This window comes from Phalacrocorax carbo, chromosome 22, assembly GCF_963921805.1.
Source record: "Phalacrocorax carbo chromosome 22, bPhaCar2.1, whole genome shotgun sequence".
Classification (NCBI taxonomy): Eukaryota; Metazoa; Chordata; class Aves; order Suliformes; family Phalacrocoracidae; genus Phalacrocorax; species Phalacrocorax carbo.
The window spans coordinates 7,746,189-7,771,819 of NC_087534.1; the positions used below are offsets into that span (position 1 = coordinate 7,746,189).

The 25,631-nt window shown below is 48.4% G+C and overlaps 1 protein-coding gene across 3 annotated transcripts; it reads right to left on the reverse strand.

Annotated features, from left to right (window-relative positions):
• Window positions 1–303: 303 nt before the first annotated feature.
• CTPS1 (CTP synthase 1) lies at window positions 304–21,619 on the reverse strand. 3 transcript variants are annotated; one of them, XM_064471137.1, is made up of 19 exons: window positions 21,499–21,619; window positions 21,062–21,235; window positions 20,517–20,687; window positions 19,748–19,848; window positions 18,468–18,584; window positions 16,959–17,042; window positions 16,628–16,708; window positions 14,780–14,931; window positions 13,370–13,502; window positions 11,863–11,951; window positions 10,860–10,954; window positions 10,242–10,304; window positions 9,342–9,385; window positions 8,311–8,407; window positions 6,569–6,624; window positions 6,387–6,483; window positions 5,944–6,088; window positions 3,535–3,625; window positions 304–2,006 (listed from the first exon to the last, which is right to left on the reverse strand). In XM_064471137.1, the coding sequence occupies exons 1-18, from the start codon at window positions 21,584–21,586 to the stop codon at window positions 3,541–3,543; spliced, it is 1,872 nt and encodes a 623-aa protein (XP_064327207.1). In that variant the 5' UTR covers window positions 21,587–21,619; the 3' UTR covers window positions 304–2,006; window positions 3,535–3,540. The 3 variants fall into 3 exon arrangements, with proteins under 3 accessions (XP_064327207.1, XP_064327205.1, XP_064327206.1); XM_064471135.1 differs by having other exon boundaries at window positions 21,062–21,239; window positions 21,499–21,582; XM_064471136.1 differs by lacking the exon at window positions 21,062–21,235 and having other exon boundaries at window positions 21,499–21,618.
• Window positions 21,620–25,631: the final 4,012 nt, after the last annotated feature.

Consider the following 25,631-nt stretch of genomic DNA (forward strand, 5'->3'; position numbering starts at 1 on the left):
GCTTCCCTCCTCACGCGAGCCCGCTGCTAACCCAGGGCGTGGGCTGGGACCCGCCGGCCCCGGGCAGCTCTGGGACGGGGGAGCGCGTTGTTGAACCCACGGCTGAGTCCAGCTTCCCCCGTTTTCTCTGCTGCTTCCCAGGGGGGAAGACCCATAATTTCAGCTAGACTTTGGAAACACATGTCTAAAACCCACTGCAAATACAACTAACAAACCTTTTCTAGCTTGCACTGGATTAAAATTAGACAGTATTATACTTTAGTCCTTTTCCTCCCTCTGAGCTATGGAAGTAATATAACCAGCTCCTGGATAGTTATTTGTTTTATTACAAATAAGCATTTCATGACCAAGTCAGTTGTAGTTTTGGCCAAACATTTCTGGAGAAAGAAAACAAAGTGGTGCTACAGGTAAGGACTGACCTCCCACCCCCAGAGGACCAGCCATTCCATGGCCAGGAGTTCGGCAGAGTTCGACTCGGCTGGTCGTATTTGCATTTGTTATAATTGGCACACACAAAGAACGCTCAAAGCTTTCTGGGCTAAAAGCAGCTTTACAGCCTATATTTTAAATAATTGAGGAATAAAGCAAGATGGGCTGTGGAAAAGATGGCTTCAGTTGAGACAGGACAGTGCTTAATCCAGTCTGGCGTCAGACGGCCCGGAGTTAGCATTCAGCCAGGCTCGAGACACGCAGCTTCTCCCAAACTTTAATGTAAAAGAGCTCCGACCATACAACACTGCAGACTGACACACCTTCGTCCTTATTTCTGAGTCACCAAAGACCAAGAACTGTCGCTCACGCTGCAGCAAGGGGCAGGAGGAAGAAAAAGGCGAGTGCATTTCCCACCCCAGGAGCGCGAAGCCGAGCGCACGCTGGGACAGCGCGCGTCTACAGGCTGAGCCGAGTAACGCCGCGGGCGAGTTGCGCGGCCCCTCCCGCAGGAGCGGCACACGTGCACGGCAGCGAGCGCGGGACGCGCGGCTCCGCCGTGTCAGAAAAGGCAACGGAAGGCTCCGCTTCCCAGAAATGAAAAAAGAAAAGCACCATGAACTGTTCGGTCCAAGGCAAATCACAACAGGAGCTTTTAAAAGGCAGCAGCTGAAAGTAGTTCACTGTCTTTTCTGTACCTCCCCCTTGATGCAAGGAGTTGAAGTTTCCCAGCCCAAGAAGCAGCACCAGCAAACGCCGGCATAGGAAGGGCTAAGGGTAACGCCTCGTCTCAGGCAGCAATGGGCTCTCCTGGCAGCTTTGCTTCTCCTCCCCTCCCACCCCACGATCGAAGTTAATCGCATCCCTGCAGGGTGCCGTACCGCAGGGAGAGCTGATCGTGTTCCCAATTAACTCTTCTATTCCAGGAAGATTTTCCTGGTTAAAAGTTCATTGCTGGCAATGAATGCACCAAGCCCACCAGTGCCAAATGTTTTTAAATACTATTGAAATAAAACAGAACAAAAACATACACACCCAAAAAAAAGAAACAAAAAAAAAACCAAAACAGGCTGCATAAAGCTGCACAGACTCATCCTCTGCAGCACAGCTCAGGAACCGAGGGAGCCCCCAGAATCCAGTTCATCCATGTCATTTCACCAGTAAGTAAAAAAAACGCTGAGAGGGAGCAGACAGGCTGGAGAAAGCAACCCACTGCCAGTGTCCAAGATACAAACTGATGCCAGCGTTGCCGTGCGTTAGGAAGGAGCGCGCACCCACATTCTCTCCCCAGCACGTCCAATCCCATACCCGAAATTGCCTTTTTTTTGCCTCCAAGATGGTGCTAACTGAAGAAAGTGTACAGGTGCGGGTGCTGTGATGAGCTCTCCTCCAGAACTAAACAGAATCTACACAGAAAATAAACAAAGGACAGAAGAGTTGAGGAAATAAAGGGACAGGATTTCATAACGAAAATTATAAAACCATAACTTAAAGCCCAAAGCTGACGGTGTTCAAGCTATTGCTGTAAGAACGCCTGGAAAGTCTAATGAAGACTCTTCTCTTCAGCAAAGACCCATCTGGAGAAAGAGAGAAAGAAAAGGAGCAGGAATTACCGCCAGTGAAGGGCAACAGGCTGGAATCACACAGCACACCGAAGTCCGAGCCGCACACACGTCACCCCAGACAAACATAACGCGCGGGCCCCAACAACGCTCCTCTTCCCAGGATAAAAGACATCTCGTAGCTGTAGAGGGGCACTACGGCAACATTAAGACCAGTGTATTGCACGCCTAGGAAAGCAAGCTCATTCTAGAAGTCAACGGTTAAATAAAATGTAGGGAGGGAGCACTGTTAAGCTAAGAATTAACTTCAAGCCCCTCCCAGCACTGCCCACGGCCGGTACCAACGGCAAATCTTCATTATGGTGAGCTACTGAGGGCGAGCTGAGCCGGGACGTGTGCCAGCAGGCCAGTCAGCCCGGGAGGGGACACACCGCACAGGCCACCGTCACTTCCCCTACAGTTTATTCATGCGGGGACGGTCTCAATGCAGCACCCAGCCTTGTGGCATTAGGGAGCACGCTGGATACTGCCAGCGAGCCAAAGGTTCAGAATATCTTCAGGAGAATAAAAATCTACAGAGAGGATTCTTCAGCTTTTAGTCTGCTGCTGTCCCCGATCTGGAACAACCCAGCACCTCGCTATCACGGCTGTCTTCAGCTCTGCCAAGGCCCAGTCCCATCACCAGGGATGGGAAGCACTTCTGTGCTAGGCTCGGGCTAACCCTCTTTTTCACTCTGCAGTTAATTTTTGAAACATCCTTTATATTAAGGAAAGGGGGAAGAAGGAAGAGCTGGAGATCCTTGGTCCCCTGGCATTCAGCAATAGGGCCCCACTCTCGCCTGAGGTGCGTGTGCACAAATGCTGCTTAACTTCCCCAAAACCACCACACAAAACCAGCCGGAGCAGCGGGAAAAGCAGTACATCCACGATCGCCTACCGCACAATGGGAGAACTCACTGCAGTGCTAAGTCTGCCTATTCCGCTGGTGAGGTTGGAAGGCCGGGTTTCAGTGCCCCGCCCCAAGGCTGGATTACATACATTATATACATCCAATTTTCTGTACATCTGCAGCAGCCTTTACAATTCAGAGCCCAAGTCCACTGGTTTGACAGAGAAACTTGCTGTCTCAAGAGCTGGGGGAGAATGGCTATTTCAAAAATCTTCTTTGGCAAAGGTGAGAGATTGCGCCCAAAATACCAAACTTTCTAAATCCAGTAACCCCTGGCTCAGCTTTGCCTCCATTTTCAGGCATGTGTGCTCTAGTTGGGCTTTGTTTCTTTATTTGAATTTCATGTCAAACTCCCGCATGTATGTTTATACTTTATTAAGTATCAATTTGCTAAGGGACACCCACCCACATCTGTTACACAGACACGAGGTATCATGCATCCCTCGGCACAGCTGGAACACGGCGTGTGAGCGCCAGCACTTTTCATGGTGTGCCAGTTTTCTACCAACTGATGTTAAACATTCAGATGCCAGAAGGAAAGACTGGCAAGGAATTTTTTTCCGTAAGAAAAGAAGTTGAGGTCATAAAAATTACCAGGAATCAGTCGTGATTTACTGATGGAAACTTCAACTCTGTTATCTCCAAATCAGGTGAGCTGCTGCCACTCCTGTCGCTGTAGGTGTCCCTGCAGAATTCAGAAAGATTTTGTTTTACAGAGCACAAGCGCTGTATAGACCTAGTTTTGCATCAGGACTTAGCAGGGCTTGGTAGTAAGTACTGCTAGCTGGGGTTGAAAAGCAAAGCACGCAAAATTCCTGGTGCAGCTGTCCCTTTGGAAATAGGGCTGAGTCATCATCAGTTTTAAGGTCTGTGAATTAAAGTGATTATACATAGAATAGGCATTTTAGGAGGCAAAGTTATTCTAAAGGAAATAGAATAAGTACAAAATAGACCGGTTAACCACCCATAAGCCGTTCTATTTCAGCTTCCCAGTAACAGCCAATTGCCTTTAATCCATTAAACAGCTTTTTCACAAACACAAAATAGCTCAGATCGGAAGGGACCTCAGGACAGTTACACCGCAGGGACAGCTACCAGATCACCCACAGCTGCTCGGGGCTTTACCCAGTCACATTCTGAAATTCTCCAAGGACAGAGACTGGGCAGATTGCACTAATGCATGACTCATCTAATGGTGAAAAGATTTTCCTTACAGCCAGTCAGAACCTCTCTTATTTCAATGTATCCATTATGTCTCATCCTCCCACCATGCACATCTGTAAAGATTCTGTTTTCATCCTCTTGGTAACGTTTCTGTAGGTGCTGGCTGGCTGCTGTCAGGTCCCCTGTAAAGTCTTCCCTTCTCCAGGCTGAACAAGCCCAGCTCCATCAGTCTCTCCTTGCTGGGCAAGTACTCCAACCTCCTGACCTTCCTAGTGGCTCTCTGCTAAACTCTCCCCAATTTATCCACGTTTTACTTGTACTGGGTGACTCCAAACCACACAGAGTATTCTAGATGTGGCCTAACAAACGCCAAGTAGAGACATCATCACTTCTCTCCATCCACTGGCTGTGCCCTTACTCAGACAGCCCAGGGCGCTCCTCGTCCTTCCTTCGCTGCCAGCGCATGCTGCTGGTTCACGTTCAGTTCGCTGTGCTCCAAGACCTGGTCAGCAGAGCTGCTCCCCATCTGCTCAGTCCCCAGCCTGTCTTACTGCAAGGAGTTCCTAGATGCAGGACTCTGCATTTGCCCTCATTAATTCCCATCGGGTTCCTGCTGGCCCACTCCTCCAGCCCACGTCCCTCTGAACGGTGGTCCCATCCTCAAGCGTACAGTCTGTTCCCCCCAGTTTGGTGTCACCTGCAAAGCTCATCAGAGCACAGCGATGGGACTTGCCTGAAAACGTGGTAAGAGTTACAAGGGCACAGGAATAAAGGGGAGCACAGGCTGGGCTACAACTGCCACCAATATTTTTAGATTGTACGCTAAATGTGAAACAATTTGTGACCACAATCACAAATGACTCAACAGCAGATAATACTAACTTAAGATGCTGCAGTAGAGAGGAAACTTCACCTCCTCTGCCATGAGAAGCCATTTCAAACTCAAATGTGCAAAAGTAGGAAATTAAAGTATCCCTCAGCCTTTGGAGCACCAAAATGAGACATCTTCACACAGAAACTCTTCAGAGCACAACTGTTCTCCAGGCATCGACACAGGAATTCCTGTGGTGCAGCTGCAACTGCACCTCAGCCCAGAAAGGCCAACACTTTCCTTTTTGCATTGCTTTAGTTTAATGCATTCAGTGCCATTTCTCTTTTGCATCTAGTTTGGGGTTTTTTTGTTTAGTGCACGTTAGCACTCCAGCTACACAAGCAAATCCTCTGTGTTCTCCTCTGTAAGGAGGAAAATGGGTCACTATCAAAGTGATGTTTGTTTGTTGCATATCGCCACGTCTGCTGAGCAGAACTGCAGGGCCTCAGGGAGCAGCAGAAGGAAGTAAATGTACCATTAAGTCTACCCAAAACATTAGCTGCTTTGCAAACTGAGGCAAAAGAAAGCTTAAGTCAGCAAGAAAAAAATAAAGCAAAAACAAAAAAAACAGAGCTGCAACCACCAGGGCCTGTTCTTAAAACCAGCAACAGGAACAAGATCAAGGACCAGCTTCTACCTAGGACTTGTACAAGGAATGTGAGGAAAATCCCAGGAGGTCTCCAGTCATCTAGAAGAGCAGGCCCAGCTGCAGTTTCCCTGAGCGCCTCTGCCTGGGAGCACCAGACCGCAGAGTTACCCTCCCTGCAGTCGGGGTCTCATGGCAGGACAGCTCTATGGCACCACTGTCAGCCTTAAAAGGCAAGGGAAGAGGTTTCCAAGAAAGAGTGGAAAGAAGAGCTGCTGCAAATACCCAAAAGTAACTTTGTGCCACGAGGATTCTCCAGTTTATCCTATAGGAAGAAGCACCGCCCTGTGAAAGGTCTGACTGGTGTCTTCCTCCAACCTACCTGGGTGAGAGCCTGCAGCCCTTTTGTAGATAATGAGTGAGTCTTCCTGCAGACGCCAAGAGGAGGCCGAAGTATGGGGGAGATGGCTTAATTGGTCTAGAGAGGAATTCAGGGTGGTACTGAACACCAACAAAGAAAGGATGCTCTAAGAGAAAGAAACAGAAAACATTAACATCAAGTTTCTTAAGCGTGTGGCTGAACTGCAGTCAAAAGCATGTGATCGTCACGTTGAAGCCCTGATGATGAGGAGGAAATGTCGTTTCTAACCTGCCTTTTGTCCCTAAAGGGACAGGCAGATGTGATTTTTTTTTTAGTATAACTTTATGGATAGAATCATTCTGAGAGCGCCTGGACTGGCCCCCCACAAAAACCACCTCAATTACCCTCCAAACACTCCCCCTTATAAATACCTATCCCCCCAAACTAATTGCTTAAGTACTCACCTTCCAACTCAATCACTTCCATTCGCTCCCCCTCCTCATCCTGGCCTACAAACTTCAAACCTTGCTCTTCAAAACACTTTTTCAATTCTGGATTGACCTAGAAGACCAGAAGCAAAAAAACCCATGATTTCTTGTGTTTGGATTACACAGAAAAGCTCAATGACTACAATAGGTTTTTTTACCTCAAATCTGTGTCTATGTCTCTCTTCCAAGAAATCATGATCTCCGTACAGCTTCCCTACACCAAAAGGAAGACACCTCTCAGACCAAATGCCAAACAGTTCACACGATGCCAGGTTTCACAGAATCACAGAATCATTAAGGTTGGAAAAGACCTCTAGGACCATCAAGTCCAACCCAAACCCAGCACCCCCAGGCCTCCTAAACCATGTACCCAAGTGCCATGTCTACACGTTGTTTGAACCCCCCCAGGCACAGTGACTCCCCCACTTCTCTGGGCAGCCTGTGCCAGGGCCTGACCACTCTGGCAGGGAAGACATTTTCCCCAATATCCAACCTAGACATGCCCTGATGCAGCTTGAGGCTGTTTCCTCTCGTCCTGTCACCGGTGACTTGGGAGCAGAGACCAGCCCCCCCCTCACTCCAGCCCCTCTCAGGCAGCTGCAGAGAGCGAGAAGGGCTCCCCTCAGCCCCCTCTGCTCCAGGCTAAACCCCCCCAGCCCCCTCAGCCGCCCCCCAGCACACTTGTGCTCCAGACCCTGCCCCAGCCCCGCTGCCCTTCTCTGGACACGCTCCAGCCCCTCCAGGCCCTTCTTGTCCCGAGGGGCCCAAACCTGAGCCCAGCATTCGAGGTGGGGCCTCCCCAGGGCCGAGCACAGGGGCCCCATCCCTGCCCGGCCCCTGCTGGCCACACCAGGGCTGACACAAGCCCGGGGGCTGGTGGCCTCCTTGGCCACCCGGGCACTGCTGGCTCATGCCCAGCCGGCTGTCAGCCAGCACCCCCAGGGCCTTCTCCGCCGGGCACTTCCCAGCCCCTCTGCCCCAGGCCTGGGGCGCTGCCTGGGGTTGGTGTGACCCAAGGGCAGGACCCGGCCCCTGGCCTTGTTAAACCTCACACAACTGGCCTCGGCCCATGGATCCAGCCTGTCCAGGTCCCTCTGCAGAGCCCTCCTGCCCTCCAGCAGATCGACACTCCTGCCCAGCTTGGTGTCACCTGCAAACTCACTGAGGGTGCCCTCGATCCCCTCGCCCAGATCATTGATAAAGATATTTAATAAGACTGGACCCAACACTGAGCCCTGGGGAACCCCGCTCGTGACCGGCCGCCAGCTGGATTTAACTCCGCTCACCACAACTCTCTGGGCTCGGCCACCAGCCAGTTTTTACCCAGCCAAGAGCCCACCTGTCCAAGCCATGAGCCTCCAGCTTCTCTAGGAGGGTGCTGTGGGAGACACTGTCAAAGGCTTTGCTAAAGCCCAGTTAGACACATCCACAGCCTTACCCTTACCCACTAGGTGGGTCACCTGGTCATAGAAGATCAGGTTGGTCAGGCAGGACCTGCCTCTCATGAAGCCATGCTGGCTGGGCCTCATCACCTGGCTGTTCTGCACATGCCTGGTGAGCTCACTCAAGATGAACCGCTCCATGACCTTCCCCAGTACTGAGGTCAGGCTGAAAGGCCTGTAGCTCCCCAGATCCTCCTTCCAGCCCTTCTTGTAGATGGGTGTCATGTTGGCAAGCACACTGGCGAGTTTGAACAAGTTCATATAAACAGCATCCCTCAGATTCTGCCTCATCTAAAGGGGACCAAATTCATCTATCGCCATTTTACTACCAGAACAAGGTCTTCAAACACCGACCATTCAAGGATGCTTTAACGTTCCCAGGTCTCGCTTCCCCACACCCACTGTACACACACATCATTCCCAGGAAACACTTCCAGAAGAGGTAAGAAATGCTTTACTCATGATTGAGTTCTTGGTTTGGAAGAGTGTTCTTCTCTTGCCAAGCCTCATGGTCCCGCCCATTTGCCCAGGATTATGTTCCGGCATGTCTATGACCTGCGAGAAGCATTCCGAGAGGGAGGTGAGAACATGGGAGGCATAACAGTGCCAGGCAGGCTCTGAAACATTAAATGGGGAAAAAACCCAATATCCATACAGAAAACAAGCAAACCACCCCAAGGAACATTGTCTTGATGAGGCAGACCAACAGAACTAGATTAGTTAGCTGAGTTATTCTAACCAAAGGCTGTACAGAACATACGGAATGTTTGCAAGTATTCAGGAAGCTTTAACATAGTCTCAGTCAAAGCCTGCACAGATCCCACACTTACACTGTGCTATTTATTGAACTAAATGTTACACAAACAAACAAGCAAGTTTACAGAAACAAAATCCCCAAATCAGAGTCACTTATACTTTGATAAGTAACTTTATAAAGTGGGTTTTTTGATCACTTTTTGCATTTTGAGTAGCATTTTAAATTACAGCAGAAGCCAGTCATTACGGTGGGCCCTGGATGAGGCACAGGGAGCCTGCAGTCTACAAAAGGCAGGTTCAGAAATTTGTCTGCAAACGTCCCAAGGAATTCATGTCTATGTTAATTTCTTAGATCATAATTATACAGTTACCCAGTAGAATCTGGATATCACTGAATCTTTAACATTTACTCTGTGAAATCCGTGAGCTTTCAAACTGGTCTTTAAGAACCTTTTACCTCTTAGAAAACACCTTGCTTTATGAAAAAGTGTAATTAAAAATAAACAGTAAAAAAAAATACTAGTGTTTCACCTAAAATAAGCCCTGCAATCTTTTATGAAGCAGCAACTGCCATGCAGTTAACTAGGCAAAGGCATTTTCTTTTCAGATTAGTAAATGATGGAAGACTTAAAAGCCACAAGACGAAATGATCCAAGCTCTCAGCTGTACCAACAGGTACGTGCAGAAAGTCTAGCACAGTAAGGATGTTACAAGCAAGTCGCCATAAACTCACCACTGGATGAGAAGTTTTGGGGTCAAATTCTGTCGAGTTAGCATCTGCAACGGAACATCATCAATTAGAAACACAAAGTCCCTCATACCATGACGTGCATTTACAGGACTTCCCCCAGGTACAGCTGCGTCTCGTCCCCACGCTTCTGGCAAGTGGCAACCTTCTCTGTGCCGAGCCGCCCACCTGCCCAGAGCTGCTGCTCAGCCCCCGACAGTGGAAGCAGGACTCAGTCAGTGCTGTCTGATATGAATTTCTGAGACTGCCTAGGGGTTGCAATCTTAGGGCAAACAGTCTAGTGCAATCGGTGATGAAAGCAAGGGTCATTCAGGAAAAGCCCACATTCAACAGCTTAGAGTATTTTTAAATAAAGCCAGGGAGCGGGAAGGGAGCAGAAGTACTCCAATAAACGTATTTTCCCCTACCTTCACTACCAGGGAGACTCAGAATCAAGCTAAGAAACTCAACTTAGCACCCTGCAAAGGGAGTTTTGACAGCAGGGACCTAGTCAATTCAAGCAGTGGAGGTGCAACTGCCTCGTCAGCTGAGTCACTCTTTGTCTTAATTCCCACTGACTATAATGGGAATTTAGGATGTCCAGCACACGTCGGCACAACTTCACTTAGGTGTTCTATTCAGGAGCTGAACCTCTCTGTAAGCAATAAAAAGTTTTATGTCATTACAAGCATGCCTTACTCCATTGATTTTTATTTGAATACGAAAAGGAAATTGTTCTTCTTCCTTTGAATCGGCAAAGGAGATGGGGAACTTTACAGACCTAGAAAAAAATTAAATCTACCTACCAATGGAAAACTAAAAGTTACATGTCTTTAAAAAAATTACAGGTACTACTCAAGCAATCAAAGAAATGACTAAAACCCAGGAAGGGGTCTGTGCAATTACCTTGCCAACCAAGAACACTGCGTGCAAACTCCACAACTGCTAACTGCATTCCCAGACAAACTCCTGCAGAAGGCAAGGCGGAACATGGATCAAGTCAGGACAGGACCACTGAGCCCATACCGCAAAGCACGCACTCCTTCACAGAGCAGTCCTGAGTCAGAGGAAAACCTGGAAGAGACCGACCTTTGCCTTGGATTTAGGGGTCTGTTCACTCTGTACCAAGCCGCTCTGACAAGGTTTAAGCCACACTTCCCTTCCCCATCCGCTCTGCTCACACGTTCCCAGTCTCTCACTATGTCCATTTTGTTTAAATGCAGTCACTTCATGCCAAGATCACCACAGCCTCCTCCGAAACTTGGTCTGAGACTCCTACCCCCTCATTGTAGATTCCACGTAATCACGCCCCAGCCAACTCTAATCACTTCACAGCTAACTGCAGATGACGCTGCATTACCCAGTTAAGCTGAGCACAGATCATCACCTTCCTCAGCCAATTATCTTCAAAATTGTACATTCTACATACTAAGAAAAATCAGTAGAGCTCTTACTGCAGACCAGTTAGGCTGTTATCCAACTTCTTTTCTGTATTTCTTCTTACAGATGAAACATGTTTCTCACCTAAGAAGGGCTTTTTCTGTTTTCTTGCCCAGGAAATAGCTTGAATTTTGCCTTCAGTCCCTCGAACACCAAATCCACCAGGAACCAGAACTCCGCTGCATGAGGATAAAAAAGATTCCATTCACACAGGGCTCACCAGCGTGGTTCCCCCAGGCACGTACCACGCCCCTCCCATAAAGTCTTGGGCTTGCAAGACCTCACTCCTGAAAAGGGCTTTAAAGTGCCGTGTGTGGCAAGGCCTGTCTGCAGCGCAGTTTCTGTGTGACTTCACATGAGCTGTCATGTAAAATGCCACAAGAGTTTTCAGGGAAACATTTTATAAACACACATTTTACCTTCCCAAAAAATCCCAAATACAATACAGGTTACGATTCTAGAATGGCTCACGTGTTCTGCACCAAACTCATTTGCAAACGTGTCGCCTGGCCAGGCCCATGCCAAGGAAGCTGCTGGCTGCAGCGTCGTGTTGCCCTAACCGCAGGCACACGGACACCAAAGCCCACAGCAGGTTCTTCATCCTCCTGGTACCGCCCAAAGCCTGGCTCCCCAAGGGCTAACAAGCCCCACCTGTTCTTGTGTTCTGGGCTAACTCTTGGCACTCCTCTGCATCCTAATGCTTTTTCCCTTCTCACGCTTTCTTCCTAAAGAATTTATACCACGTTTATACCTTCCATCCTCTCTTTGGCCTCAGTAGCCTTTGCCAGCACCTACCCTTTCACTTTATTTCCTCTCACCCAGTTTCCCCACTAAGCCTGTGCACATCCTCACCTGCACGACCGTCTCCCCTACTGCTGCCTTTCACAGACTCCCTTGCTTATTTAACAATTCTCCATTGTACATCTTATCCTGAATTTCACTGAGAGGTATCTGGGGCAATGCCAGACTGGGCTGGTACAGTGCCTGAAAAAACAGTCTCCACTGAGGCTCTGAATTCCAAAACTGTCAATAGCAGCAAGTTTATCAGACATGGTACCAAGAAACAGCCAGAGTATAAGAGTCTTACTCAGCACCACACAGCTTCTGCCATGCTTCATGGTATCGGACAGGTTCTTCCTGCAGAGTATCTGGCTCCAAGTCAGCAGAGTCAATATACTGGGAAGAAATCCAAAAAAGGATGATGAGATGCTGCCACAAGAGTGCAAATACAGGGTCTCCTTAACTCTCATTAAATTAAGATATCATTCCTCCCAGATAGCTTGCATTTTTTTCCCACTAGATACCTGCTTATGTGTTTTCTGGGCTAATTTCCTGTCTGCTAGTCAACAAAACCACTTTCTAGCACCATCATACTAAAGATGCACAAACAAAAGCCATGTTTTTGTATCTTCCCTCCTCTGTAGCTCTGCTGTCACATAAATAAAGCTGATGTCCGTAAGACCCAGACTCACTGAAAGTCTTAATGGAACACTGCGAGACAGCAGCACGTGGCTGTGCAGACAGGAGCAACCACACAACAAGAAAACACTGAATCACTATCTCATCAAATACACATTATTTAATCTTCAAGAGAGACTGAAGAACAAATAGGATATGGTAAAACACAGGTGGTGTAATTAAAGGATGCTATGACCAATGTTACCTATGGAAAAAAAAACCGCAAATTTTCCAGTTTCTCATCTATTCCAGTATCCCTAAACTTCTGAACGGTCTGGCAGTCTGCTTACCCTTTTGAACAACCATTTTTGTCTTTTTTTTTTTTAAGCTTGGAATACTGCTACACAGTTCTTTAACCCAATGGAAGACCTCCATGCTCAGGACTCACAGAACCCCTTCCCCTCCCGAAGCACACAAATCCAGCTGCACAGATGCAAGCACAGAGTTTACCCTTCGCTGGTCTTACTTGTTTTTCTTCTTTTCTCCTCTACTGATTTTGTAAGTTGAAAGGTAACCCAAATGCAGAACAGCGCTGTTATAAAACAAGCACCTACTGCCATGACTTACCAGCTTCATGAAACTGCTGGACATTTAGGAAGTATATTTATACAAAAGTAAAATTTCTGACAACAGATACACATTTCACCTCTTCAGAGCATCCAGCTACAACCAAGACCCTTAAAAGCACCTGTGCAGCCAACCCAGCATCAAAACCTTAGTAAAGTCTGAGGCAGAAGCATCATAAAACCTGTGAGTACCACAAGGATAACAGCAACAACCCTAAAAAAAGATTACTTTCAACAACTGTCAGAGAAATTAAAGCAGTCAGGCCCCTCCTCAAATATATCTACCGCTCCAGCACGATTCAGCGCGTAACAGAGCACTGAAGAGTTCCCATCACTTATACAGACATGCTGGATACCTTATAGGATGAACAGCTGGTTTGCTCTGAAGCTGTTTTACGCCTGACAACAGATGTTTTGATGTTGTAATCCAAGGACACATTTAAAGTTCACTGGGTGAATCAACTCGCCCTTACTGCCTATGGGTTTGTGAAAAACTGAATTAAGATGGGCAGCACCGGAGGAGGAAGGGAATTTTAGTTTGGGGTTTGTTTTTTTTTTCCACACCCCTACCTTAATGTCAAGTTTGTGGTTGATGGCCAGTGCAGAATGCTCCAGTGCTTTAATGACCGATGCGTAGGAGTCTGAAAACTTGGTGTATTTGCCAACAAGTGCAATGGAGCATGTTTCAAGGAGACGGTCATACCTAAACAAAATCAAAACACAAGGGTTATTCATCACTAACAGGAAATGGGGGCAAGAATCACATTCCATTCAGCTTTTCAAGTAATATAAATAGTTGGGTTCTTGAAAGTCTGTCCAACTAAAGAGATGATGACTTCGGAAGAGATGACCTTTTGTAACAATTATGATGTAAAAACATCAAGGCAAGAATAGAAGAAAGGGGGAAAAAAAACAACAGAGAAAAAGAGTTGCAGAAAGTCATGTACCAGTCAACTCATCCCTCGTTACACTGAAAAGCCGTTTTGAGTAGATCCAGACTGCCTTTTCAGGAAGCTGTATTAGATTCAAAGACTGCAGTAAACTATTAGGAGAGAGGATCAAAGCACAACTCTGCGTATGTTCACACTGTACAGCCTCTTCCCACGCTGCGCCTGACCATGTTCACTTCGGCAGCTAGAAATACAGAAAGGACTTCTACAGTCCTAAAGTCGTTCTGCCTACCCTTTCAGGCCCCAGCGTCTGGCAGCAGGGGATTCACGCAGCATTCTTGGCTACAGCTAAGAGATTGTTTAAAGCTCATTTCAAAATTGCTAAGTACCTTCAACCAAGCTGGTTACCAAGGGTTTTCCCTGTCGAAAGATAGTATTCTTGACAGCGGTGGCTTAGGTCATGCATATAAAGGGAAGCTTTATATTAAAATTATTTTTTTTATAAGGACAAACATTTTGAGGTTTCAGAAAGGTCCCAAATGCCAACTGAGAAGACTCAGTTCACTATTTCCCCACAAACATGGAGTCTATTCCCCACAAGAAAAAACCCCACTGTCCTAACAGTCTCAGACAGAACAGTTACAAACCAGTTGTTTCACTTACTTGAAAGCATACTCAAAAGGTACGTTTTTATTGACACTCCTGATAACTCCCACATATGCCCACAAAAGGATTTCAACACTTTGAAATGCCACTCAGTTTTTCTGTATACAAAGGGAGGGCAGAGCTGTCCACCTTTTAGTTACTTCAAACTGGTTTTGACACAGACCGTACAGTACCAACACAAAATAAGGAACTCAAAAACATCATTAACATCATTTTACAGGATTCTCATGTTGAAATAATTTTTTTTTTCAAAAAGTTAAACATCTAGGAAGAAAACATATTTTGCAGTAAAAAAAAGAGAAAATTAAAAAAAGAGAAAAAAAGGAACGCTTGAGGAACATGAAGTGACTCTTGTCACCTAATAACCAATGACCAAGAAGAGAAACTAATCTGGAGAGAAACTATGCCCAGCGGCACAGCTCACCTGTCAGCCATTTCCTTCCACTTCATGAGCATCCTCCTGGGCTGCCTCTCAATGGGAAGGTCAAGCCTGTGTCTGAAGTAGTCGACAACTCCCTGCTCCTCTAACAGCAGAGGAACTCGGTAGATAGAGGAGACATCATGAACACAGATGACCTGTTCATAACATACGAATGTCATTAAATCAGATCCAAGTGCCTATGCAATTATTTTTAGGCAGATATTCAGACAGCTTCTGTCTCTAGCAGACAACCATGTGACCACCTAAACTTCCAGGAAATAACACAACACCACATGAATAGCTTAGTACTGGTTTCCACATACTTGAAAAGGTCATCCTTCCACACCTCCCAGGTATTAGTGCTCACTGGAGCACCTTGGGAAGGGCTATAACATGATAACCTGGCAGTAAGAATGGCAGCCGCTACCTGAGTTATGCAAGCACATAGAGAGGTTCAAAGAATGCTTTGAAGAGACATCGCCTGTGATCAGCCTTCTTGGTAATCCTAAGTGAAACTACAGTTAAACTGCCCACCAGCCCAGCTTCCCCGTTTCCCACCATTGCTGTTCTTAACAAGGGCTCCCAGTTTGATTAAAGCCCAAGGAAATCTGTGATCTCAGTACAGCAATAAATTTTACAGGGCGCCCTTCATCAAACTTAGGATTAAACAACTACAAGCAAAGAATTCTTAGGTCAGTGAGGAATAGCTGCACCAACGGTTCCAGTTGACGGAAATGGGCTCCCTCAGAAAAGGACAGGCGGCTCTGGACAACTGTCACCTGTCCATCAAGAATGAGACTGTACTTTAAGGATCAAAAAATATACTGGCATAATTATTTTTAAATCCTCGTATCTCCTGAGTCAAATGAAAGCAGAGTTCAACACGGCACCAGTAAAACACCCTAGGCTGCAAATTCTCCTCCTGTATAGTCAACAGCATCTACTTCTCAATTCAAGTGCAACTGCAGTCAATTTTTAATGTAAAATTGCATTAAATTTCCCGGAAAGTGACTGACAAGAGCCAACTTACTGTCAGTTCCTGGCCAACAAGAGGCACTGCTGACACATCGATATTATTGCCAGCTAATTCTGAATGCAATACTTGAAACTGCTAGACTCAGTTTGATCTCGTCTTATAGGAAATAAAAATAAATTACTTGACAGAGCCTGGAATTGTGAAGTGATACTCAGACTTTAACAAAAAGACATGATTTTTCAAGCTGGATTGGAAAGTGGCAATATTTAGCCTACAGACTGATTCTTTCCCAAGGTCTACCTTAGACTATGCTACGCAGACTAGTCTCAGTATAAAAAGAATTCCGTGCTAGCACAATTTTTGCATATCACAGAACATTCGAGTGAAGCAATGCTTCTCTCAAATACCATTTCAACTTTTCTGTGCAATCTCTCCTCATTATTCTCCTGCCCAAGACTGCACATCGCAAAGAGAGGAGTGTACGAAATACATTCCTGTATCCTTTAAACCTAATTTTCAGCAACTCCTATTTGGCCTCTGAATACTGAAAAGTCTCCTTCTTCTGTATTCACAGAAGGAATGTGGAAGGATAACTAAGGTCAAAACCAGCTATTCAGAACATACCATGGATTCCATAGAATTCTCTGAGTCTACGCTAACTACCTTGTAAGAAAACCTGTGTGCTGGCATAAAAAGGACTGGTTTTGCAACAGTTACAAGTGTAAGGAATGCAGGCAAGACAGAGCAGCAAATGAATTATGCAGCTAACAAAAGGCACAGCTAGAACAAAACCGCTACACTCACACAGAACCCACTCAGCACTTGACAAACAGCTAGAATATTTATTGCAAGGAAGCGCAGACAGCCATCTTTACCTGTTCTGGTTCAACATGACAGAACATGGAAATCTTTTCTTTTACTGAGGTATCCAGTGGAGTGGAGCACCTGCAAACAATCTGACAGAACAGGAATATCAATGTTGTGAAGCAAAACAGAAGTACTCAGACATTCATGTAACGAACCTCTAAAAGAAGCTGTCTTGCTGCAGCTTCTGTGACTTGGGAAAAAAAACTCAACTCTGTTACTTTTACTTCTTTACTACCAATACACAAGAGCTCTCAACCCAAGCACTATTCAGGCTAGGAAGTTTTTTTGCAATATGCCGGGACTGTGTGTTTAAATTCAAAGCCATGCAGCAAACCTTACCAGATCTGGTGAGAGACCAAGACCTCTGAGTTCACGAACACTGTTTTGGGTGGGTTTAGTCTTCTGCTCTCCTGTAGAGCTTGGCTAGTCAGGGAAGAGCAGAAGTTGATATATCAAATTATGAGGAGATGTAAACAAAGACCCATCAGGCTAACCAGGACCCTCCACACCATTCAGCTTGTAAAAACTTTGACCCAGTTCCTGGGGAATTCACATGAACTCTAAATACCTCTGCACACTACCATTTTAATCTCACAGACTGAAAGCAGCCAGTAGAAAGCAGACTTCAAGTCTGTACAGTAGGTAGGTATGCATTATAGTGAGGGGAGAGCAGAGATCCTAAGGTTTTTATCCACTTCTCCCTCCAAATGCCTAGTATGTTATATTTCTGATTTTTTTCTCTGTAAATCACCTGGCCTGGACAGAAAGGGAAAGACAGAGAGAGGAGAATGAAGGCTGATCTGCACTCCAGCGACTCTATCAAATCCAGTTTTGAGACAAGGAACACTCCTGCTCTCCAGTACTGTTAACGTAACCGCGGAAGAATTTTTTCAGCATTGACTGCTGCAGTAGAGATCTTTTTCTTTGGTTAGGCTGTAAATTGTCCCCAAAACCAGGGCAGATAATACAGATGAGGTTGTATCAGGCATTATACAGCATAAAACACCTTCATATGCTTTTGATATTAACTGGAGTTCACCCCATCTACTCGGCACATACGGAAATTTTGTTTTTCTTTGTGATTCCTAGTTAACTGATTCTTATCATAGCGCTACTGCACAACACCTTTCCTTAGCTGAATCTCTGAACCAAGGGCAACTGCCACTCGGATTGTTACAGCTCACACAGCAGTCAGATGTGAGAGTCTATGAAATTACTCATTAAACACACATTAAAAATATTGTCGGGGGGGGGGGGGGAAGTATCATGTTTTAAAACGCAATATTATGTTTTGACATTACAAAAGTAACCCAATCTACTTCAGGAGTTCCCGCTAATGGAAATCTTGGGGCGGGGTGGGGTGGAAGGGGGCAACCAGCAACAGAACTACTGAGGAACTCCAGGAAGAGCTTGGAATATGATCTTATTAATAAGTCCAAATGGCTGCAGAGTCTGGCTGTATCACTGAGTTTTATATTAGCTCTGCAGAAATGAAAGGCTATGCAAATGAAAGGAAACTGAAAGTTTTCAGCCCTAGAAAGCAAGTTCACTTGCAAAAGGTAGGAGACCATTCCATAGCAAAAAGCCGCAGTTAAAGATGCAAAACTGCATTTGCTGCAATTCCCAACTATTTAATACACATTTACACACTTCGGAAAGTTTCTCTTCACTTCTTGCAAATCTCTTTGAATATATAACCATATATCCTCTGCATTTCTTCCAGAAGTTTCTATATATAGAAATACAAATATTACAGTACCTACAGCTACAGCATTTCAGAAACATACATTTAGAAAGCAAGGTTTGGACTGGGGAAGGCCCTGACCACCCAACATTTTGGGTCCTTACCTGGGGAACTAGACTGACATGAATGTTACAAAAATTCTCTCTTTTAGCTTTGAACTGGAACTGGCGGAAAGCTTCAATGAAAGGCATGCTTTCAATATCGCCTACTGTCCCCCCAAGCTAAAAAAGACAAAGACATCTAGAATTAGAAGTTAGCACCAAAACACCATCTACTGAATTTGTATGCTAAAGTGTACTAAATCATCTCCCCAGCACCTCCCTCCAATGCCCTAAAGGAACATCAACACCAATATGAAAAGCAGGATTGGCCAGTCATATGTACTACTACCACAGCTTCCGAACTACCCCAAGTATTATTCTGCCTTCATGATTTCCCCCAAAATCAAAAAGACAAAAGAAAAACAGCTTCTCATATGGGCAGAAACTCTCCAGGGCAATTAGCTTTGCCTCTGTTCTCTCTTTAGGGAAAAGATTTAGGTGTTAAAATTATTGTTTATGAACATTAGGTGGCACCGAGAAGCAAAATTTCTTTTAAGTTTTAGTGACTATACAGAGCGGGTTTGGACGCATGCAGGAACAGAGACACAAGGCACTCCTTGGAGCGCTGACAGCCTCCCATGTGCTGTCAGACAGTGCCTCCTAGGTACTTCAGGACCCAGGGCTCTGAATCCTGGAACAGAAACTGGCACTCAAGCTGCAGAGAGAGCCCTAAGTCACCACGACCCAGGCACTCTGGCAGGCTCCCTCTCTCCTGTGGCACATCCTGCGTGGCAGCTCAGAGCACCATCCCAGAGCCTTCGCCCTACTCTCTCTCCTCTGGCAGCAGGACGTCCCACGCAACACGCAGGAAATGCACAGTGGGGTTTGTCACTGCTCACTTGTGCCGTTCGCTTTTCTAGGTCTGTGCTTGAACCAGTCACGCCAAGGCTCCCTTCACTGCTAGGGAGGAAAGACAACCGCTTCCAGCGCGTGATTTACCCACCCTCCCTCTTTCCACTACGGAAGAAGAGGGCACAGCGTGACTAACTCAGACTTAAAACAGCTAAAATTCATTCTATAGACTAATTCACATTATACTAGAGAGCAAAGTATCTCAAAACTATAACTGTCCAAGACCTACATCCTTCTACATGTCGATTCAGGCACAGAGCATTCAAAAGATGAGACCAACTAAGTGAGGCTAGCAAGGGGGGATTTTTAGCCAACTCAACAACGTGCAAAGTTGAATATTACTGTAAAAAAAATGTACTATGCAAAATATGCATATAGTTCAGTTTACTCCATGCAAGAAGCAAAACTATTTTTTTTCAAGAGCGACAAACCTCAATCACACAAACTTGGGGTTCAATGCCATCTTCATCTACAGGAATTTGTGCCTGCCGCATTACCCATTCTTGTATCGCATCAGTGATGTGGGGAACAACTGAAAAAGAAACCCAGGCAAGGGTTAAAGCCCTCTAACTCATTACAGAGCAAATTCTTGAAATTAACTATCCAGTTCTTCCCATATCATTTCAACACTGATTTGTGTCTTTAAAGAAGTATGCATTTTTGAAGTTGTTATTCTTGGCTGTGATTTTCCAGACAAACGCCTTGGCAGGAAATGCAACCCTGCCTCAATTTAAACACACGTAAGCAACGTTCCCTTCAAGCTGCAAGATTCAAGTACAAACAGTTCTTTGCCCTAAGCAGAGAGAGTTACTCTGTTTTAAACTGTCTGTGAAAGTCGTTATCCAAGTCAGCTGTGGAGGATGCTTAAAAAGGGAAGGGACTGATCAAAAGCAATAACAATTTTAACCAGCTAACAAATAATCCACAGCTGCATTAGTCTGAAGTCTGCCCACATTTAGTATTGGCTACATTGGACAGCTGGACCCAAGTCTAGCGTACAGTCCCAACAGCAAGGTGCGCATCACTGCACCTGCACTGGTGCATCTTCTACTTCCCCTTTTCAAAAAATAAACAAAAAACATCAGAAAGAATACATATAACAAAGATAGGATATCATCATAAGGATGAAATGCAAAAGCACCAACCAGAACAGAAATACAGACTACATTTCTAAGCATCAGAAATGAAGCTTCACGTCACCTTGGACAGTTTTGCCTAGATAGTCTCCCTTCCGCTCCTTGTTGATGACATACTGGTAGATCTTCCCAGTGGTCAGGTTGTTGTCTTTGGTGAGTCGGATGTCGAGGAAGCGCTCGTAGTTACCGAGGTCCAGGTCCACCTCCCCACCATCATCCAGCACAAACACCTCCCCTGCAGCACATGGGAAAAGGCATACGCACACATGTCACGGGGAAATGGCTGCATCGGCGACTTGTGGGGTTTGCCTGTCACAGCCAGAAGAACTCCGTGTAAGGAAACACCTTTGACTGCTACAGCTTAGGAGCGGCTAATAAAACTAAAAGCCATATATAAGGAGAGGACTACTACACCGAGGACTGAATCCCTCGACCAGGCAGCAGCCGCAGAAGACCCGGGAGCACATCTCTGCCCTGCGCTGGCGGCACCATCGGCCCCACCAGCGGGCCCGGAGCCGCCGCCAGGCTCGGCCCACCGGCCCCTCGCGTCGGGCCCGCCACAAACCCTTCCGCCAGGCCAAGGAGCCGGCTCCCTCCGCTGCCACTCACCGTGCTCGTACGGGGAGAAGGTGCCAGCGTCGATGTTGATGTAGGGGTCGATCTTGATGGAGGTGGCATGCAGCCCGCAGGACTTGAGGATGGTGCCGATGCTACTGGCGATGATCCCCTTGCCGATGCCCGAGATCACCCCGCCCGTGACCAGGATGTACTTCATCTGCCTCGCTGCCTGACACCGACACCGCCTCAGCGAGGGCTCTGCCCCGGCGGGGCAGCGGCCGACCCGCGACAGCCCGGACCCCGCCACTCCTGTCAGCGACACCCCCGCCCCGCCATCCCCCTCCCCCCACAGAAACTGCCGCCGCAGGCACGGCCCGCGCCGAGCCATCACCGCCCGTCCCTCACCCCCCACGCGGGGGTCGCGTGGTCCCGCCCGCCGCCGCCCCCCCCCCCCGGTTACCCGCATGGTCGCGCCCGCCGCCCCTCACCTGTGCCCGCGGGGCGGCGCGCGGAGGGCGGGCGGAGGGACGGAGCGCGCGCCGCTCGGCTGCCAGCCGGCTCGGCGGGGAAGCGCATGAGGCCGGTGCGCGGCGGGGCGCAGGCGCAGTGCTCCCGCGGCGCCTGCGCGGTAGGGGGAGATGGGGAGATTGCCGCGCTCCAGCGCGGGCGGGACGGGGCGCGGCACTGTGATGGTCACGCCCCCGCCACGCCCACGTCCCTCACCGCCCCTCGCTGCAGCGGCACGCCCCGCGCCCGGGAGCGTTCCGGTGCCGGCGCCGGCAGGTCTTGGGTCTGGCCGGTCTCCCGTCCAGCCGCTGGCGGCTGTGGTCCCGCCCATCCATCAAGGAGGGGGGGGGCTCCGGCGCCGCTGGGTGTGAAGGAAACAGCCCCGTGGAAAGCTGGGTGGGTGATGGGCGGCCCGGCAAAGCCCGCCCTTGGCCAGGGAAGCAGTGTGGCAGCTCCCGAGGGCGGCTCAAGAACTGGACGGAGCCTGGGGGGGGTTGACCCTGTGAGGAAGAGGGGGAGGATTCGGCCACCCTTCGGACTGAGTGCTAACAGCTGCTCGTTGTATGCCAGGGAAGCAGAACTGAAAGGAAGTCAAAATATCAAAAGATTTCTTCAAAATAAATTTTCAACCAGCTGGTGTGTTTCTTTAAGTTGACCTTCCCGTGTCCCAGCTTGTGCCCGTGGCCCCTTGGCCTGGCGTTGGGCACCGCTGGAAAGAGCCCGGCCCCATCCCCCTGACACCCGCCCTTCAGATATTGATAAGCATCGATGAGATCCCCCTCAGCCTTCTCTTCTCCAGGCTGAACAAGCCCAGGTCTCTCAGCCTTTCCTCCCAAGGGAGATGCTCCAGCCCCTGACCACCTCCGTAGCTCTCCGCTGGCCTCTCTCCAGCAGTTCCCTGCCCTTCTTGAACTGGGGGGCCCAGAACTGGCCGCAGCACCCCAGATGTGGCCTCACTGGGGCAGAGCAGAGGGGGAGGAGAACCTCCCTCGCCCTGCTGGCCACACTCCTTTCCATGCCCCCCAGGACACCGCTGGCCCCCTTGGCCCCAAGGGCCCGGTGCTGGCTCAGGGTCACCTCGCTGCCTCCCAGCACCCCCAGGGCCTCCCAGCAGAGCCGCTCTCCAGCAGGTCCCCCCCAGCCTGTGCTGGTGCGGGGGGCTGTTCCTCCCCAGGGGCAGGACCCTGCACTGGCTCCTGTTGAATTCCCTGAGGCTCCCCTGGGCCCAGCTCTCCAGCCTGCCCAGCCCTCGCTGGGTGCCAGCACAGCCCTCCGGCACATCAGCCGCTCCTCCCAGCTTGGGATCACCAGCAAACTTGCTGCGGGGACGCTCTGCCCCTTCGCCCAGGGCGTTGATGAATATATTGACCAGGACTGGACCCAGCACAGACCCCTGGGGAACACCACTAGTTATGGGCCTCCAACCAGACCCTGTGCCCTTGATCACAACCCTCTGAGCTCTGCTGTTCAGCCAGTTGTTCCAGAGCTAGGTCTAGGTGTCCCAGCTTTTCCCATTTCACGAGTGGGGCATAAGTTATCTGCCTGTGGTGACTGCTTTGTGACTGAAGGCAAGTCTTTACTCTCAGAGGTGTACGTAACCGAAATGTGAGCATCTCCTTTTAGACACGTAAGTCATTTCCCCAGTGCCTAATTAAGGCCTCAAGGGTTGCATATCCAGTGGTGCTTAAGAGATAACTATACTCAGAGGGAGCTATTATGAACATTAAATGGTGTGGAATAACAGTGACCCAGAAAAGTCAAATCACAAATATCTCAAGTTAAGCAAAATTACATCAACTTTTTAAAGGAGAAGTGAGGCAAAAGTTTTGCCCTAATCATGGAATTCAACAACAGCAAGTGCAAGGTCCTGCCCCTGGGAGGAACAACAGGGGTTTTTTTCCATGCCAATTTCAAAGCACAGCACTATACCATCTAGAGTGAAGAAAATTAACTCTATCCCAGCTAAAACCATGACAGGTCCCTTCCCTGGAGACATTCACACCCCGTCTGGACGCGGCCCTGTGCCCCTGCTCTGGGGGTGCCTGCTCAAGCAGGGGGTGGGACAGGGTGATCTCCAGAGGGCCCTTCCAGCCCCCACCAGTCTGGGATTCTGTGCACCAGAATGATCATTTACACAGTGGTAGCAGATGCGCAGGAGGTGCGGCTGCTCCACCCCATCTGTGCTGTGCAGGGCACACCGATGCAACATCTGCGGAGAGCCATAATTCACACAGATACAGCTGGTTTGTGTAGCACTAACACCGCTATGTACCGCAAACCACAAGGAGCAACCTGAAATGCTGTGCAGGGCATGTGTGTGAATGCTACCTTTCACTTGGAGGAGTACACAAAGCCTCCCGTTGACAAGATGGAGTGTCTCGCGTGCAGCTGAAGTGCCAGGGCCATCCCTGCCTTTGAGCACCTCTGGAAACCATCGCTGGCTGTTTTTTAATATGGAATGTTGCAGGCAGCTGAAAATCAAGACACAAGAGTGATTTCCATCTGCCCTTCTCCAGAGTCACCCTCAGTTTTACTCTGTGGCTGCTGAAATGGTGATGATATAGTTCCTAGTGCCACCCAAATGTCCACTAAGAGGCTGCTTCAGTGGTGGAGGAGGCAATTCTCTCTTAGTAATGGAAGAGTGTACTACCTGCGGTACGACGCTACTCTTTCTTCTGTAGAAAAGGCTGTAAAAATCACAATTTTTTCAGTTTCTCCTGACTAATTCCCATAACGTGGATCAAAGCTGCTGCAGTGGTCAACCAGGCCTTGGAACACACTGAAGAAGCTCTGCCGTGTGCTGACCACTGGATTTCACCTGACGTTTCATTGACATCAGCTTAGCAGGGGTGATGTGTGGTCATTGGCAAGTAGCAAGCAGAGTGTGCAGTATTTGATCTGGGGAGAAAACCTCCTTTTACAAGGGGGGTCTATCCCCGCTTCCACACAGCAGGACGTTCCCCTTGGCTCGGTTCCATGTGCAGGATTAATACCGGCTTTGTGTGAAAGCGTTCAAATCCTTTACTGAGTCTACATGTTTGCTCTGGCCTTGATCAGGTTTTCACCAGAACGCAAAAGAAACGCATGTGTTACCCTCAGTAACAGAAGGGGTTGGGGCAGATCTCACAAAAGGTGCAGACTAATGTAGGAATAAGAGGTGTCCGAGGAAGGTGCGCGATGTGTTGCAGGTTCTGTCATAGCGCCCGTCCTCTCATCTTGCCCAGCGGGTGGCTGCGCGGTGTCCTGCCCCGAAATGCCCGCTAGATGGTGGGATTGAACAGCGAAAGAGGAGTTTCTGAAGCAACAGAGGGGTGCGGCCAGGTGCCAGGCGTGGGGACCCCCGAGCTGCCCTGGGGCCGAGCGCCGGAGCATCACAGCGCCTGGCGCTCGGCCGAGCCCTTCTGGGAGAGCCTCTGCGGTGCCGCTGGGACTGAGGAACTGTGATCCCTCCGGGTGGGTCTTGATTCTTTCAGGCAGGGTTTCTTCACTTACAGGCCTCTTCCTATCGACTTTTTCTCCATGAAGAAGAGGAGTCTCCTAGGAAGCAAGGAGCGAACCGACCGAGGCTCTGCGGTGCTCAGCCACACTGGGGAGGAAACGCTTTGGTCAGGGGACTGTGACCTGGCAAGAAAACAACAGTGAACAGGGCTGGCTGAGAACGGGGCAGCTCATCACACAAAAGGGGGTGGGTAGGCAGAAGAATTTTTGCAAATGTAGAAGGCAGCGTGTGCCGGGGATTAAAGCTCTCACGTCTGTATGGTGAAGCCTGTGCTGCCTTTGGACAGGGTGCTGGACTGAGACCAGCTCTCCATCCTCACTCCCGGGAGGTCACGTCACAGTTCTGTGCCTCAGTTCCTCCTGTGGAAGGTGGAGTTAAGGAGTCTGACCCTTTTGGGGCAGTCTTTTGATATGTACGATGAAAAGGGCATTAGAGTTCTGTGTTTTCTTTACCGACTCTGCTGGTGGCTGGTGCGCCTGTGTCCTCCCCACCCGGACTCACAAAGAGAGGGGGCTTTAGCTCCACTCATGAGCCTGGCCAGCGGCGGGGCTTCAATCCACGCTGTCTTGTTTCCCTCATCTCAATTAGAGTTGCATGTCCTCCATAAAGCAAAGT